Source organism: Phocoena sinus, chromosome 21, assembly GCF_008692025.1.
Source record: "Phocoena sinus isolate mPhoSin1 chromosome 21, mPhoSin1.pri, whole genome shotgun sequence".
NCBI classification, from domain to species: Eukaryota; Metazoa; Chordata; class Mammalia; order Artiodactyla; family Phocoenidae; genus Phocoena; species Phocoena sinus.
This window is the reverse complement of record NC_045783.1, coordinates 10,997,026-11,013,704: the sequence shown is the minus strand read 5'-3', so window position 1 is coordinate 11,013,704 and position 16,679 is coordinate 10,997,026. Positions and strand designations below refer to the sequence as shown.

Genomic DNA, 16,679 nt, shown 5'->3' with positions numbered 1-16,679 from the left:
TCGTCCCTCCAGCCGTGGCTCCAGCAAAACCCCGTTTCCAGACTTCGGAACGTTCGTCCTTATATGATAATGTGTGAGAAATGACAAGTGACTGGGTCCCGTGAAAAGTTGTGATTTGGTGGAACAACCCCCGGTGTTGAATGACATCATGCAGGCCCGCAAACCCCCCAGGGCCTCACTCGGAGTGGGCAGTCGTAGACCCAGCCGCGTGGTCCTCGTGAAGGGACACTCTGGAGGCCACTCACGATGCAGCCTCAGAGCAGTCTGGGCCACGGTCGCCCGCGGTGGGAGCCACATCGCAGGCAGGGCGGCGCCACAGGGCCCCAGAGAAACGCGGGTGAGGCGCTCACTCAGGAGACGGGTTCCCACCAAGCGCCCCCCTCCCTGGGGCCCCGCTGGATCACGGGGGGATGGGGGGGGAGATTTGAGGCCAGGAGCATCGCGAGCTCCGCCTCCTTCCCAGGCTCCTTCGTCCTGTTGGCCTAGGACTTCCAGGACCTTGTGCTACGGGGCTTCACCGTGCTGATTGCATTATGCTTTCTGGGGAAGGATACAAAACTCTGGATCCTCGCCAGCGCAGATTTAATATCACAGCCAGAAGGTAGGGGGATCGGAAGAATTTGTCTGTAGATGCTACCGTAGGAATAAGATTTACAAGAACAGAAGGGAGAAATAAACGCTCGCACGCTTTTCTTTTTCCACCAAAAGCTAGAGAGATTTGAAGCCGAACAAAGGATTGCTTTTCACTTTTACCTTTGGTTTGTACATAATACATAGTTAACATTAGAGCAAGAGTCTTTATGTTTTTAAGTAGGTCAAAACAGACAATAGGCAGAATTGAAAGAAAATTATGGTCCCTTTTCTTTGAAAGAGCTTGTTTTGGTAGTTTCTCCATCAGCAGACAAAGCGTCTAAGGTCAGAGTGTTAATGAATGTCACGTTAATTGGGCGGGTGACCTGCGGGGGGTTCGCTCAGGGAACAGGTGGCCCCCTTGTCACGTGCTGCCCTGGGTTCTAGGGACACGAAGGTAGGAGGTGCCCTCCCGGCCCTGATGGGAGGACAGGTGAGGGCAACTGCGTCGTCTAGAGAACACGGCGGGGACACGTGGGAACATGCCAGGAACACAGGCCTTGGCCCCCGTCACATCGCACTGCAGCGGCACGTAGCCCGGGGCCAGCACCAGCTCGGTACCCCCTTCTCCCGTCCTGGTCTCCTGGCCTCTCCGCAGGCCTCCTTCACTCTCCCTCCCCGCTTCCTCTCTTGATTGTCTCTGCCTGACTGGTGGTCCAGACCCGCAGGGTCTCCTGGCGACGGGGGGGGGGGTCTTACCCCGGTGTCCGTGCTAGTGATGCTGCTGTTCCAAAGGCAGCATCTTCTTTGGTGTTTAATTCAGGAAGAGTTCCCGTCCCAACATGACTCTCCAGGGAGCCGCCGGAGGGGAGGGGCAGAAGGACCGTGGAGCGGCGAGAGCCACTGGGAAGCGTGAAAATCTTCCCACACTTGCAGAGTATTTCAGCCCCGCTCCCAACCTCCATCCCACCGAGGTCCGCACGCCCCCAGACCTGGGCACCGAGCCTGCCCCACCGTCCTTCACGGGAAAGGGCTCCAAACGCTCCGTGAGTCGTGAGCATCCTCCATCCCAGAGCGGAAGCTGGGTCATAGAGTTGATGAAGTACGCGGTGCGCGCGCAGAAGTACATCCTACAAACACTGCGTTTCCCGGTGACATTCGTTCCGCGGGTTCTGTTTGTGCTTTAGAAAAACCACCCACCTTTACCAAAGGGGGCCGCCTCTGGTTTCTGCAGTAAGCACTTCAAGGGGCCTCAGGCTTCCAGAGCCCTGGACGTGTGCTTCCACGCGATCGGAAGTGAGAGCTGACTCCTGACTAAGAGCTGAGCTCTGACACTGACCACCTCCCACACCCTGGCTGACGTGGCCGCCCCAACTGTCCTGAGTGTGTCTCGTGTCCCCGTCCCTCCCTCCGCCTGCATTGCTCTGCTCGCCGGTCTACGATCTGTCTCCCCAGCAGGACTCCGCACCCCCGTCACCGCATCATCCCTGCGTCTGGTGGGGTCGGACTCGTAATAAAGCCCCGAATGAAGGAACGAGGAGGCTCGTTTGTCCTGTGATGCCGCAGGACACCTGGATGCAGTGAAAAGATACTCAGATGTCAGTTCAACAAAGCCAGCGTCTTTCCAGGCACTGGAGGCATCTGGGTGGTTCTGGAATCGGGGTGATCGGGAGGATGGATGAGCCCCCAGCCTCTTGTGCTCTCGCGGGATTCATGACTCTTCAGGATGGTTGGAATTAGGGCTCATAAAGACCATCCAACTCTAGAAAACCAGTAATTCTGATAAGCTTCTCACAAACTTAATTGTTTCACCCAGTTCCCAGACCCCGGAGCCCAGGGGCTGTCCCCGCCGGGAATGGCTGGCATCGCAGCCACTAGGAGATTTCTCTGGCCCCTCTGTGGGTTGGGTTACTCCCCAAACCTGCTGAGGTGGCGGGTCCCTTCCCCCCGGAGTCCCCATGGAAACCCTCGTCCCTCTTCCGGGCACTTCTCACAATCGGTCTCTTGTGTTTCCACGTGCACATCTTGGCCGATTTCATCAGCACATAAGACACGCTCACATCGTGGGTCATTTTGCTGTCTCTGTTCTTTCGTGACAGTGGATGGGTGGGTCCTGGAGAGCAGTGGCATCCCCTGGGAAGGGTTTGAAAGGAGCCATTCCCAGAGCACAGGGGAAACCATTACCATCCTAGGCCTGTGGGCAGGGTCTGGAGAGAGGGGGCCCGTGGAAGCAGGACCCCCAGCATTCGGAGGCCTGGTTGAGGCAGCTCCTGACAGACCGTGGGCCCGAAGCTGGAGAGAGCTCTGGAAGGCGCTCCACACCACCCCCCCAGCTCCCCCCGCAGTGCAGCCCTCGGCAGAGCCAACCAGAACCGAAGGCTAAGGGACACGGACTGGCAAGAGGCTCCCTCAGTGTCAGGGCACAGGGGAGGGTGTGGGGGGAGGAGACCAGGGACCGGAGAGGGCATGGGGGGCATGACCAGCACGTATGGACAGTGCCCGGCACACAGAGACAGGGACTAGCCCATAGGAGAGTGACCAGCCCGTAGAGACAGTGACCAGCACATATGGACGGTGCCCAGCACATGGGGACAGTGCCCGGCAGATACGGACAGTGCCGACAGGGGACTCATGGATGACCAGCACACAGGATCACCTCCAGCAGGCCGCGGCCCACTCAGTGTTGAGTCCCTCGTATGGTCTCAGGCCTGTGACAGGCATTTGGGAAATACTGTTGAGATAAATTCTTCACTGAAGGGTGCTGGGGTTCGAGTGTTTGCCAGCCGTGAGCCCTGTCAACCTTTCTGCCTCATTGAACTCATATACATCACCCTTTGCGGTGAGACTCAACACAGCGTAAGAAAGGCGCTTGGAAAATCATCAGTCGTTACATAAACCTATAATAATATTGTGTGCGTGAATATTCTACTCTGTCCACGTTTACCAGTTAGGAAGGACGGGGGCTGTGTGTGACTGTGAATGTGCACGGTGGAAATCAAAGGAGAGCTGACGCTTGGGCTGGCGGTTCTCTCTTGTGCACGGGGGTCAGGGAAGGATGTTAGCGGCATCCCTGGCCTCAAGCCTCCGGCGGCCAGGAGGCAGTCCCCCCACCTTGAAGATGACCAAACTTGTCTCCGGACGTCACCAAGTGTCCCCGGGAGACAGAATTACCCCCAGCTGAGAACCACTGGGATCGTCCCAAGAGCGTGAGAGTTAGAACTAGGTGGACTTGGGTTCATCAGAAGCCGACTCTCCTGGGCTGGGGGCAGGGACCCCTCCGCCTGCACCTCCTCCCGGGCCCTGCCTCCCCGCCCTCAGCACCCCTCCCAGCACCACCCACCTCCCAGGTGTCCGAGCTCAGCTGGGAAGGCTTCTTATGAGACGCCTTCCTTTTTTTTTTTTAATTTTTTTCTTTTTATTTTGATATAATTTTAGATTTACATAAAAGTTGCAATAATAGAAAAGAAAACAGGTATACCCTTCGCCCCATTTCTCCCGTGTTAACAACTTAGATAACCCTAGCACCGTTATCAAAATCAGGAAATTAACAACGTTATAATATTATTAACTTAGAAACAGATCTCATTTGAATTTCACCAGTTTTCCCCGATGGCCTCTTTCTGTTCCCACAATCTTTCAGTTATCGTGTCTCCTTAATCTCCTCCAATACATGGTGGTTCCCCAATCTTTCCTTACCTTAATGACCTCGACACTCTTGAAGAATTATAGTTATTCTGTAGAATGTCTCTCAATTTGGGTTTCTCAGATGTTTTCATGATGAAAGTTATGCGTTTTTGGCAAGAATACCCAAAAGTGATATCGTGTCCTGTTCAGTGCATCATATCAAGGGGTACGTGATGTTTATATGTCGTATCGGGGTAATGCTCACCTTGATCCCTCGTTTTAAGTTGGTAACCTCAGAAAGTTGTTTTTGTACACAGTGGTTCTGGAACATGTGAGACACCTTCTTGTGAGACGCCTTCTCAGGTCCTAGGAGGCCTGTTGATAGCTAAACCACGCCCTCTCCAAAGTCCACGCATTTATACCCATTGTGCTATTGTTTAAACAACTTTCCTGCCCGTAACCATGGCTCCTAAACATGTCAAACCAAGTATCCTGTTTATAGCAAATATTTCACGGTGTCTCCCGGACTGTTCTAAAATGAAATTCACGTGTAACCGACCTACACACACTATTCTGAGTATAGATTTGACCCTTGAACGACACAGGTTGGAGCTGCATGGGTCCACTTGTAGGTGGAATTTTTCAGTAGTAAATGCTCAGTACTACATGATCCACGGCTGGTTGACTCCTCAGATGCTGAGCGAAGCACTTGGAGGACTGACTACAAGTTATACTCGGATTTTTGGCTGCATGGAGGGTCAGCACCCCAACACCTGCATTGTTCAAGGGTCAACTGGATAGGTTTGTTTACGTGTATAATGTGCCCAAACGCTAATAAAACAGAGAGATAAAAGGAGGGTCACTTTTAACTAAGAACATGAATTTTAATATAAAAATGTCTGGGCACATGACAAACATGTACAGAAGGAAGTATTCGGAAGTTTGTTTCTGGATGAAGACACAATAGTTTAGACCCGTGGAGGGAGTAGTAATGATTCACGCACCACCAGCAGATTCACCCACCAGATGGGATTATCGGCAACGGTCAACAGTTCTTGGGGAAGCATCGCACCAAACAAAGTTCTCTCTTCCCTTGATTTACGTGGTGAGTTGCATTCCTGAAAAATCCACTGTTCATTAAAACCATGCAAATGAAAAAAGCAAAAAAACTTTAGTTTACATACAAAGAAGAGTTAGATTCAAGGCTCAGGTCATTATAGACAGAAAAGCATACAGCACACAAGCCAGTTCTTCATGGGGATGGGATTGTGTCGTGCTTTCCTGAGGACGAGCATCTCTGGCCCCCAGGATGCTGGTCGTGTCCCCCAAGTATGTGGCACTCGCGGCTGCCCCCGATGGATGTCTTGGGTGGCCCTAGAGGGTGTCCCCACTTGGAACCGTTGTTGTTTACTGTAACAACCTGGAACTGAGAAGCCCAGCTGTCTTGCTCTCAGTTATATTCCCAGTGGCGAGCGTGCCTGGTATGCATTTAAAACAAAACACAAAAACTCTCTGGAATGAATGGAGAAGACATTTCCCTACAGGGTCACACAGCGTTTGATGGCATTTTCTTCCTTGTTTCAACACCCGAAAGAGAATATTATTACAAAACCCTGGCCCTTGTCACCCGTGCCTTGCTGCTTGAAAGGAAGAAAGGACATTTTAACCTGCCGCGTTGAAGTTTCCTTCAAGCAAGGAGCAGGAGACACTGAACTGTACACTCTCAACCTTAGGAAAATGCCTATTTAGACATCGTAAATATCACTCTGTGCAAGTAGGAACTAAAGTAATAATTATCGCTAAATGCAGCAAAGATCCCGCATGGATTAGCAGAGGTCAGTGGTCACTGTGAAAGGAGGTTCATTTGTTCGTTCATTAAAGCACTTGTTGGTTTGGGGCCAACCCTGGCCACCCTTACCTGCCATTGTAGGTTTTTGACGCTGTAATGTACCCAAGAAAGAGTTATTGACTCAGGCACGGTGGCATTTTCGTGTCACTCCCTTGTTCTTTTGATAGTCTGGAGACATGTGCTTTGGAAGCGGTATTCAGAGCCCACGCTTGACTCTGGTTTACACTCCTTCTGTATTGAAATCTCTCCTGTCAGAGACTGCGAAATTGGCGGCTTACATCAGAAACAAAAAAATACAAGCTGCTCTCATTTGTTAGTTAATTCACAAGCTGCTGGGGAAGAAATCTTTGTTTTTTTTTACGGAAACATGTTTTTAATTCACAAAAACTCCATGAAGCTGCCAGTGGGGACGCATCTTTCCCGGCTCCTCTCCATCTGTCTCCTGCCGTCTGCAGCCTCCCTCCCAGGAGCGCCCGGCCCATAGAGGAACCCCCGGCCTCCTCCTTCCTGGGCCTTTGGTGCCTCCCTCTTCATTTTTTTTTTTTTTTTTTAACATCTTTATTGGAGTATAATTGCTTTACAATGGTGTGTTGGTTTCTGCTTTATAACAAAGTGAATCAGTTATACATATACATATGTTCCCATATCTCCTCCCTCTTGCGTCTCCCTCCCTCCCACCCTCCCTATCCCACCCCTCTAGGCGGTCACAAAGCACCGAGCTGATCTCCCTGTGCTATGCGGCTGCTTCCCACTAGCTATCTATTTTACGTTTGGTAGTGTATATATGTCCATGCCACTCTCTCACTTTGTCACAGCTCACCCTTCCCCCTCCCCATATCCTCAAGTCCATTCTCTAGTAGGTCTGTGTCTTTATTCCCGTCTTTACCCCTAGGTTCTTCATGACCTTTTTTTTTTTTCTTAGATTCCATATATATGTGTTAGCATACGGTATTTGTTTTTCTCTTTCTGACTTACTTCACTCTGTAGGACAGAATCTAGGTCCATCCACCTCACTACAAATAACTCAATTTCGTTCCTTTTTATGGCTGAGTAATATTCCATTGTATATATGTGCCACATCTTCTTTATCCATTCATCTGTTGATGGACACTTAGGTTGCTTCCATGTCCTGGCTATCTGCCTGCTGCTCAAATCCCAGGAAATTAGAGCCCAGACCCCTTCTCCAGGAGGCCTTCCCAGATCATTTCCTCTCTGTCCACAGCTTCCACTGGCTGCTTCCCTGTTTTCCCTCCACACCTGCTTCAGTAGCCCTAATCAAACCATAATTCACTTTCTTTTATGCCTGCCTTCCTACTGAAATGTACTGTCATTCGGGACTAAATTTTCTAAAGTTTACCTCTTATTACACTAGCAAGATATATGGTCCACGTAGAAAACTTAGAAGACATAAGTATAAAGAAAAATCATTGAGAAACCCGCAGTCAGTATCTCCCAGGGATGATTCCACATCCTTCCGGCTATGTGTCTATGCATGTTGCAGGCATATCTGTCGTTAGAGTATAAGAACATGGAGCGCATACTCTAAAAATGCTCCCGCCCATGAACCCCCTCCGTCGGCTATTATCAGTTCTTCTGCACAGTATCCACGGCATGCTTGTAGTAAATATTTCACGCCACCCCATCAGATATTATCAGTTTTCCTCCTTTGACCCTAATGAATGGTTCACAGTCCCTGGCATGAATCCTGTTGCCTGGGGACATTGCTGGGTCAGAGGCGCCCACAGTCTGAAGTCTTCTGATACGTGGCTGTAAATGTTGGACCCACGTTACCACCTGGCGTGAAATGGCGTGGAAATGCCTGTGCCCACATCTGTCTCCATCCTGGTAATTTGTTCTGATGGTGGAAAACTGACTTTTGTTAAGAAAACCCATGGATGAGGACCTAAATGCCCAGAGAAGCTCAGTCTTCCTTCTTCCTTAGTCATTTCTTCCTCGTGCCCCAAATCCTGAGCGTCAGGATATACCTTCTATGTGCGTAAATCTACGCCTGTTTCCCCGGGGACTGATTGCTTGCTCCGTCACCGGGCCTTTCTCTCCTCCCACCGTGTCTCTGGCGGGTCTGCACTGCCGTCTGTGGCCTCGTGCCCGCCCACCCACTCTGGACCACCCCCAGGGTCACTGTCCTCCTGAAACCCCCTGGAGACAGGCACTCAGCACCCGGCAACACGGAGCTTGGAAACGCCACCCACACGGCCCCTGCTCTGCAGCTGCAGGGACTCGGCTGCGGACCCCCACGGTCCACTGAGGACCTGGAATCTCCACCCTGTTAAGCCCCCTCCTCTTCCTGTGTGTGGCTGCGATGTCTCCACGCACTTCCCGTGGACCTAAGCCAGCTTGGGGTGGGCGGAGGGGGAGCTGTTTTAAAACACAAACTGCAGGCAGGACCCACGACGTGTCACCACGGGGCCTGGAGGGGCTTGATGCCCACCCCCTCACCTCTCAGTGAGGGGCCGCCCTGTCCCTGCTTGTCTTGGCCGGAACCGCAGAAGGTACATCCTGTCCCATCCCCCGTTTCCCCTCCTGGGCTGTAACATGCGAGATGTCTGAAGATGTGTTTTAAGAAAATGGAGAAAAGGTGCCTTCAGCTGAAAACTCTGCCTTTCCATCCAGGCATGCGCGTCCCTGGCGGGGATGGTGACAAATGGGCCCACTGGCGCCATCAAAACTGGAAAGATGACAAAGGAACATATCTACGAAACAGAAACAGACTCACAGACACAGAGAACAGACTGGGGTTGTGAAGGGGGGCTGGGGGAGCGGTGGATTGGGATCTTGGGGTTAGCAGGTGCAAACTATTATATATAGGATGGATACAAAACAGGGTCCTACCGTATAGCACAGGGAACTCTATTCAGTCTCCTGTGATAGACCATAAGGGAGAAGAATATGAAATATATATATATATACGTCTATAACTGAGTCACTTTGCTGTACAGCAGAAATTAACACAGCATTGTAAACCAACTGGACTTCAATAAAATTTTTTAAAAACGCTGGAAAAATGGCAGGACTCCTCTTGGGGTGATCTGAGTGTCCGGAAGTCTCGGAATAGTCACCACAGGAAGAACCCTGTCTCCGAAGACCGTCAGTACAGACTTGCTCCGTCCTCTGTCTCGGTGAAGAGTACTCTGGGAGATCGCGTCCTGCAGCACGGAGAGCACGTGTGTTAGGTCCTTGGACTGCGGAACTCCGTGTGACGGTGCGGGCACGTGCGGATTCGTGCAGCCCTCTACCCTCGGCCGCTGCTTGGCGTGGTTTGGGTCTTTGTAAGGGTCACGGCCGGTGGAAGGTGAGCTGCACGGGGCAGGTGCGTGCGGTGTAGACACCCTGAGACTTGTGTGTGCTGTGTGAGGACGCCGGGTTTCCCAGATGGGGGGTGGACACGGAGTACAGGCCTGCTTCATCCTCTACGCGGCGTAGCCCATGCACCCCGGAAGTGACACAGAAGCGCTGAGGGGGCGTCGCTCTGCTGGGACCCACGCCGTGGACAGAGTTCGGGGTCTGAGTCCCCACCCAGTGCAGTGTGTGCTTCCCGGGCGTGCAGGGCCCTGGCGTGGGGGCCCGACTGTGGGGTGCACCCCTGTCAGCCCTCACCACGCAGCAGGGCGTCCTCCTTTGGTCTCCTTCTTCCTCTTATTTCTTGTTCTCCACACTAGGGACCTCTTTTTCCAGTTTTCTCAAGTTTCAACTGCTTTCCTACCAGAAGGAAATAAATCTAAATGTTAGTGGTGCTTTTTTCCAGGTTTTGAGACTACAAACGGGTTTTTCTTTCTAACATTGTCTCACTTTTCCCATAACGTTTATTACTTTTATAACAGGGGAGAAAACAATAGTTGTATATTAATGTCCTTTGGGGATTTGAATGACAGACCCCTAAGAAGCGTGTGACTTTCACTGCTGAGTGACCATAACAAGCTGTGTCTTCACGAGCTCCGAGGGTTTGTCCCCAAAGAGGCAGTAACGGGATTCTGACGCCAAGGCTGACGCACGCCCTATCTGTTCTCTCCTAGGTGCCCCAGGACGAGTGGGGAGGGTACCCCACGGGGGGCAAAGACGAGGAAATTCCCTGCAGAAGGACGAGGAGTGGCAGTTACATCAAAGCCATGGGTGACGAGGAAAGCGGGGAGTCGGACTCCAGCCCCAAAATGCCCCCCAAGGTGGCGCTCCGGCCAGAGCCCCTGCTCAAGTCCATCGGACAGAGGCCGCCGGGAGACCTCCAAACGTAAGCCCCCCACGCGCCTCCCTCACCCCAGCCCAGGGCTCTTTTCACACTGACCGCGGCCGGTTGTCCAAACACCCTAGAAAAAGTCCTGGGTTGAAAATATTAGGCTCAATGGCCGTCGATTTTCAAGTCCTTTAAAAAAAAAGCAATCAGACCTTCGGTTATTTACTCATTGCATAGTAATTAAGGAAATACACTTGGGCAGTTTCTATGTCAAATATTAATTTTCAAGTACCTATCATAGCCGATGACCCATCCGTGTGATCATTCCAGCAATTGATCAGGAGCACATCTGTGTGAGTGTGTGAGTGTGTGTGTGTGAAAATCACAATGGGGAATTTTTTGTTTACTATAACTTCACAAGTGCACATGTAGGCAACAAGTTTTTTGCACGGTGGGGGCAGGAACTGGATTAATTTTACAAATATCATAGCATATGCTTTATATATTTGTCCAAAAATACATTGGGTTTTTTTTTGTTTTTTCTTTAACTGAAGTGTAGCTGACTTACAATGTTGTGCCAGTCTCTGCTGTACAGCGAAGTGGCTCAGTTATACACACAGAGACATTCTTTTCTGATATTCTTTTCCATTATGTTTCATCCCAGGAGACTGGATATAGTTCCCTGTGCTCTACAGTAGGACCTTGTCGTTTATCCAGTTTATATATACTAGTTGCATCCGCTAATCCCAAACTCCCACTCCGTCCCTCTCCCTCCCCCTTGGCAACCACAAGTCTGATCTCTGTATCTGTGAGTCTGTTTCTGTTTCATAGATAGGTTCATTTGTGCCATATTTTAGGTTCCACGTGTAAGTGATATATCATATGGTTATTTGTCTTTCTCTGACTTACTTCACGTAGTATGATAATCTCTAGGTCCATCCATGTTGCTGTAGATGGCATTATTTCATTGTTTTTATGGCTCAATAGTATTCCATTGTATACATGTGCCCCATCTTCTTTATCCATTCCTCTGTCGATGGACATTTAGGTTGTTTCCACGTTTTGGCTATCGTGAATCGTGCTGCAGTGAACATAGGGGTGCATGCAAAGACACACTGTTGGTAAATTTAACTAATTTCCAGAACATAAACAGAGGAAACTAGGAACTCGGCTATTCATTTGAACTATGAAAATATGACTGTAATTCTTAGCAGTCACCTTGTGTGTTTTTGGTCCTTCCAGCTAAGTCTGGATATAAGTGCAAAGAACTGTCTGCTTTTCCCACCACGAGCTGTGGCTTCTCTGGTGTGAAGGTTCAGCAAGAGGGTGAAACAGCAGCTCAGTGCTTTGCCAGTGTTGCATCCAGAGTTGTTCTCGTAACGTAGTGAGAGGATGAGGCTGTGACCAGGGTGTCACCTTTGTGTCATCCCCCACCCGTGCCCCGTGCACACGGCGACATGTGAAACAATGGTGTGATTTCTCCTGATAAATCCAGTCATCCGTTAAATGTTACCTCACAGGATGAAAAATTTAAATTTTGAATTGACCCGTATCCTACATTTGACAAACGTGAACGGTACCTTTATGACTTCGTTCACTTAAATCCCTCGGCAGTTGTGTTGGGGATGCCAGGCACGAACAGATGAGGGAGGCAGTGACGCCTGTCTCGTCCCTTACGGGTCCCCTAAGGTAAGGCGCTGCCTTACACAGAGGAGGTGGCCAGGGGAGGTTTGTGAATCAGTGCCTAGGAGCCAAGCCAGAGGCTCGCCCTGTGGAGCTTACAGAGGGGTAATGGGAAGGGGGCATGTAAGCAAAGAAAGCAAACCGTTGGAAGAGGTTGTCAGTGGAAGGTTGTGCTGGGAACTTAAGAAGTGAGGGGTTAGGGGTGGGGAACCAGAGGCATCACCTGACCCAGGCACGCAGCCGTCGAGGGCTGGACCAGGCATCGGTCTCCCCAGCTTCATTTGGGGGTGCCTGAAGACATATCTGAGAACTCTGGGTTATCTGAAAACCCCACCCCCCTGGGCAGCAGTTGTGCTTAGCAGGTCTTGGGGTTTTGATCCACTGGGTAGGGCCACCGACTTAACTCCTCATTTTAAAAGTTCATGATTCATTTCATGATTGTGCACTCAGAAAGCAAACCATGAAAAAGAAATAAAAGCAAGCAGTGTTTGAACTGTGACCAGGGATCAGGCCTTTTAAGAATTACGGGGGCTTCCCTGGTGGCGCAGTGGTTGGGAGTCCGCCTGCCAATGCAGGGAACACGGGTTTGTGCCCCGGTCCGGGAAGATCCCACATGCCGCGGAGCGGCTGGGCCCGTGAGCCATGGCCGCTGAGCCTGCGCGTCCGGAGCCTGTGCTCCACAACGGGAGAGGCCACAACAGTGAGAGGCCCGCGTACCGCAAAAAAAAAAAAAAAAAAAAAAAGAATTACGCACTTTGTTTTCCTATTGACAAAGTCCCTTATCCCTGTCTGCTGACCCCAGACTGGTCGTGCTCCCTGGAGCCCTGTCCCCAACCCTTGAGTCCTCCCCGCGGGACCACGATTCCCTTCTTCAGCGGTCAGCACCTGCCTCTCGTCCCTCCCCTCATCTGTACCAGGCGCCAGTGCTGACGATGTTCAGAAGATATTGTTAGGAGTTTACATTCGTAAAACCCGCATCATTACCCACCATCGTAAAAATTCCCTCAAAAACCCAAGAGAGTGATGGAGAGGCAAGGCCACCGGACAGAGTAACCATTCACCATCCGCGTGTGGAAGTGGAGCCGGGGGTTCATCCACAGAGGCTTCTAACCCCAGCACACCCACTGCACTTCATACCTTGGGAAACTTGGGGGGAAATGAATAGAAGATGCTGCCTAACACCTGCTCCTGTTCTCAGCTCACTTACGTCTGCGTTGGCCTTGCAAACACTGCCCACTCTGTCTGCAGAGATAAGCCCTCGGTCGGGCCCTTCTTCCCGTTATTCTGTGTTTATCACTCCGTTCATACCTCCGACACGTGCCAGGCACTGTGCTAAATTCTCCTCACACGTGTGTGGATTATTCTTTTCCCCCAAATCTGACACTGCGATGGAGATGTGAAGGGGAGGGGGCAGCACCCTGTGACATGTCCAGACGACACCGTGCCCTGCAGGACTCCTCTGCTTATTTGCAAAGTCCGTGAAACTCCCGTAACAAGTCGCTCTTTGTGTTAACATATGAAATTTCTCTTTAAAATATGTTACTGGGAGGTATATCAAGTAAGTTGTTATTATTGTCTGTTAGGCTTTTAGCACATCTTAGAATTTTATAGGTTTCAATATAATTTCACTTATTTTCGTCCTAAATGGCGTCATGAAAACTCAACTCTTTACCCAGGGAAATAAAAACTGTGCCCATTTTATGGAACAGAGCCCTGAGTCAGAGGAACGAGGTACTGAAGGCCACGGAAGGGACCAGGGGTTTGAAATGAAAAGTTCTTTTAATCCCATGTCCGAGGAAAGTATCTCACCCAAATAGCAGGGTCGTGTGCCTGGGGCCCAGCGTGATCTCTGAGGGAAAGGAAGTGGTAGTTCTAAAGTTGTGTTTAAAATATGACTGAAAGCCATCAGATTTAGCAGTGCACTGAATGTTTTCCCTCTGACACCACAGAACTTCACCAGCAGGAGCTGACTGACAGAACGGTTTAAGAGTCGAGGGATAAACATAAGAATTGGTGTCTGCCGACCTCCTTTAGGTTTTATTCTCAGTATGCACCATTCATTCTGTTCACACTCATAATGGTATTTGAGAATGCAGATGAAATAGTCAGGTGAACCTAGTAATTATACTTTAGTTTGAATTTGATGGATTGATGTTCTTATCGTTGAATTATCATATGGGCACACTGAAACCTTAGGAATTTTACGAGCCTCCCAAGTCACAGTAAACACTGGTATAAAATGGACTTTCCCAGCAGCCCTTCTTCAATCTGCCCAGCTAAGACCTGAAACGAGATTGGCTGTTTAGTTGCCTGTTACCAGCCCTTTTGAGCCATATAATCTAAAACCCCTTCTGTGAAGGCTGCACGCACTCAAAACGCTTGACCTCTGGGAACAGTGATTCTGTTGAACGCTGTCTTGTTTTCCTGCTGTTAAACCGAGAAAAAAGTCAGTCTTCTCATTAATAATTGAGTGCATGTCCTTATTACACATACAAGGATTTTCGCCTTCACCTTGCTGTGTTCTCTATAGAGTGCAAGGTGAGAGGAAGTCTTTTCACTCTCGAAAGAAAAATGAAACAAAAACAGACACGCAAAGACCTGTCACAGCTGTCTTACTGCTCAGAATTCTCAACAGTTTTGTTGAGCGATCAGGAAAATCAGAGCCCCAGGCCGGGGACAGACCCTGTCTCTCTGTGGGTCAGACCCTGCCCATAGGCAGACACAATTTAGAATTATTTTAAATGAAGTGCACATTTCACGATGCTCCTGAATCTGATTTACTAGATTTTTAAATTAGCTTATGTATTAGTATCTGGAGAATTCACTTTTTATAATTATGAAAGGTAGACCAACTGATTTAATCGGGGGTATTTTTTTCTGCTTAGTTGAATTGAGAAGTCAAAGCTCTAATAATTTTGAACATCTCTGAGTCATTCTCTCAAGAAGGCAGAATTTTAAATTTATAGAGAAAGGAGAGCTTATTTTAAGAACTACTTCATATGTAAAGATAAACTCAGGTGGGTTACAGATATAAGCATAAGAATCATATTTGTATGTGTGAGTATATACAGGTGTGTGTGTGTGTGTATATATGTGAGTGTATACATGTATGTGTATACATGTGTATATAGATACATGAATGTGTATATATGAATATTTTAGAATCTTGGGTTGGAGAAGGCATATCCAAACCTTATTCCACAGTGAGAAACTACAAGACACTGACAGATTTTAATTCATAAAACTAAAAACGTATTCATGGTAAAAGCCAACAAACAAATCAACAAGCTAAAAGTACTGTCACCAAAGTAAAACAACCATAAAAACCTGGGAAAATGTTCCATAATACAGGTGACACATTTTTGTACTCTTAATACGAAGAGATGCCTTACAAATCAGTAAGGAAAAAGTGAGCACTGTAGCTATAAAAATGGACAAAGGCCAGAAAAGACTATTTACAGGACTTCCCTGGTGGCACAGTGGTTAAGAATCTGCCTGCCAATGCAGGGGACACGGGTTCGAGCCCTGGTCCAGGAAGATCCCACATGCCGCGGAGCAACTAAGCCCGTGTGCCACAACTACTGAGCCTGCGTGCCACAACTACTGAGCCTGTGCTCTAGAGCCTACGAACCACAACTACTGAGCCCAGGTGCCACAACTACTGAAGCCCACGCACCTAGAGCCCGTGCTCCTCAACAAGAGAAGCCACTGCAATGAGAAGCCCACACACCGCAAGCAGAGAAAGCCCGCGTGCAGCAACGAAGACCCAATGCAGCCAAAAATAATTTAATTTAGTTTTTTAAAAAGACTGTTTACATACCTTATCGATAATTGAAACTTTTAGAGAGTATTTTAGCATTCCACTTAAAGCCAAAAATGTAAAATCTTATTCTAAAGAAATTGCTGTCAAGCATGCGCACAGTTCCATTGTATATCACTGTAAGGAATTGTAAACTGCCTACTAGCCCATCCGTAGGCCTTGGGTCCCGCTTGGGACAGTCTAGCCTCTGGATACACCTGTAAGCGGTGACACAAGTAAGATGATGTTCATTGCAACATCATCAGTAATAGCAGAAGTTTAAGACAATCCAGAGTTCACCACTGTCGTACTGATTGAATAATAGATATACAAGCATTAAAATGGTAGAATATTATTCATAGAATATACTAGAATATTAGGCAGCTATAAAAGATGAGGAAGATTTCTATGTACCGATTTGGAGCGATCCAGGTTACATCACCTTTAAAAAGCAAAGCATAGGACATTAGTATGTAGCTGCCACTTTTCTATAATAAAATGGGAAGATAAGATTAAAAGTCATCATATTTATATTATAAATTTTTATAAATTATAGTATAAATATGTATATAAATATAAATAATCATATTTATATTACATAAAGAAACAATAGAAGGATAAATAGAAACTAATAAAAATGTTTACCTCTAAGGAATAAAGAGGAAGTAGGTGCAATAGGGCTGGGACCAGGACATCTCAATATGTCCCTTTTCTGTATATAGTGTTAACCTTCATTTATGCAAATGTGCCATCTATTCAGAAATATCAGAACTTAGAAGACACAATAAAAGAAAATAAAAGCCACTCTCAAAAAACAGAGCAGCCAAGAGGAGATTTAGAGATAGCCGCTGACAGAACTATCAGAGAGAACCTAAAAATAACGAATTAATGCCAAAGGATCTAAGGGAAAACGTGGACGACTCGCATACACAGAAGGGAAGTTGGCAGAGAGAGAAAAATTAGAAGAA

At 48.6% G+C, this 16,679-nt stretch overlaps 1 protein-coding gene across 1 annotated transcript in view; it reads left to right on the top strand.

Annotated features, from left to right (window-relative positions):
- Positions 1 to 16,679, top strand: part of DLGAP2 (DLG associated protein 2) — a 145,789-nt gene that overhangs the window by 53,717 nt on the left and 75,393 nt on the right. The window contains exon 3 of the mRNA XM_032618450.1: positions 10,075 to 10,286. Coding sequence (XP_032474341.1) covers positions 10,075 to 10,286 — 212 coding nt within the window. The remainder of the gene's footprint in view (positions 1 to 10,074; positions 10,287 to 16,679) is intronic.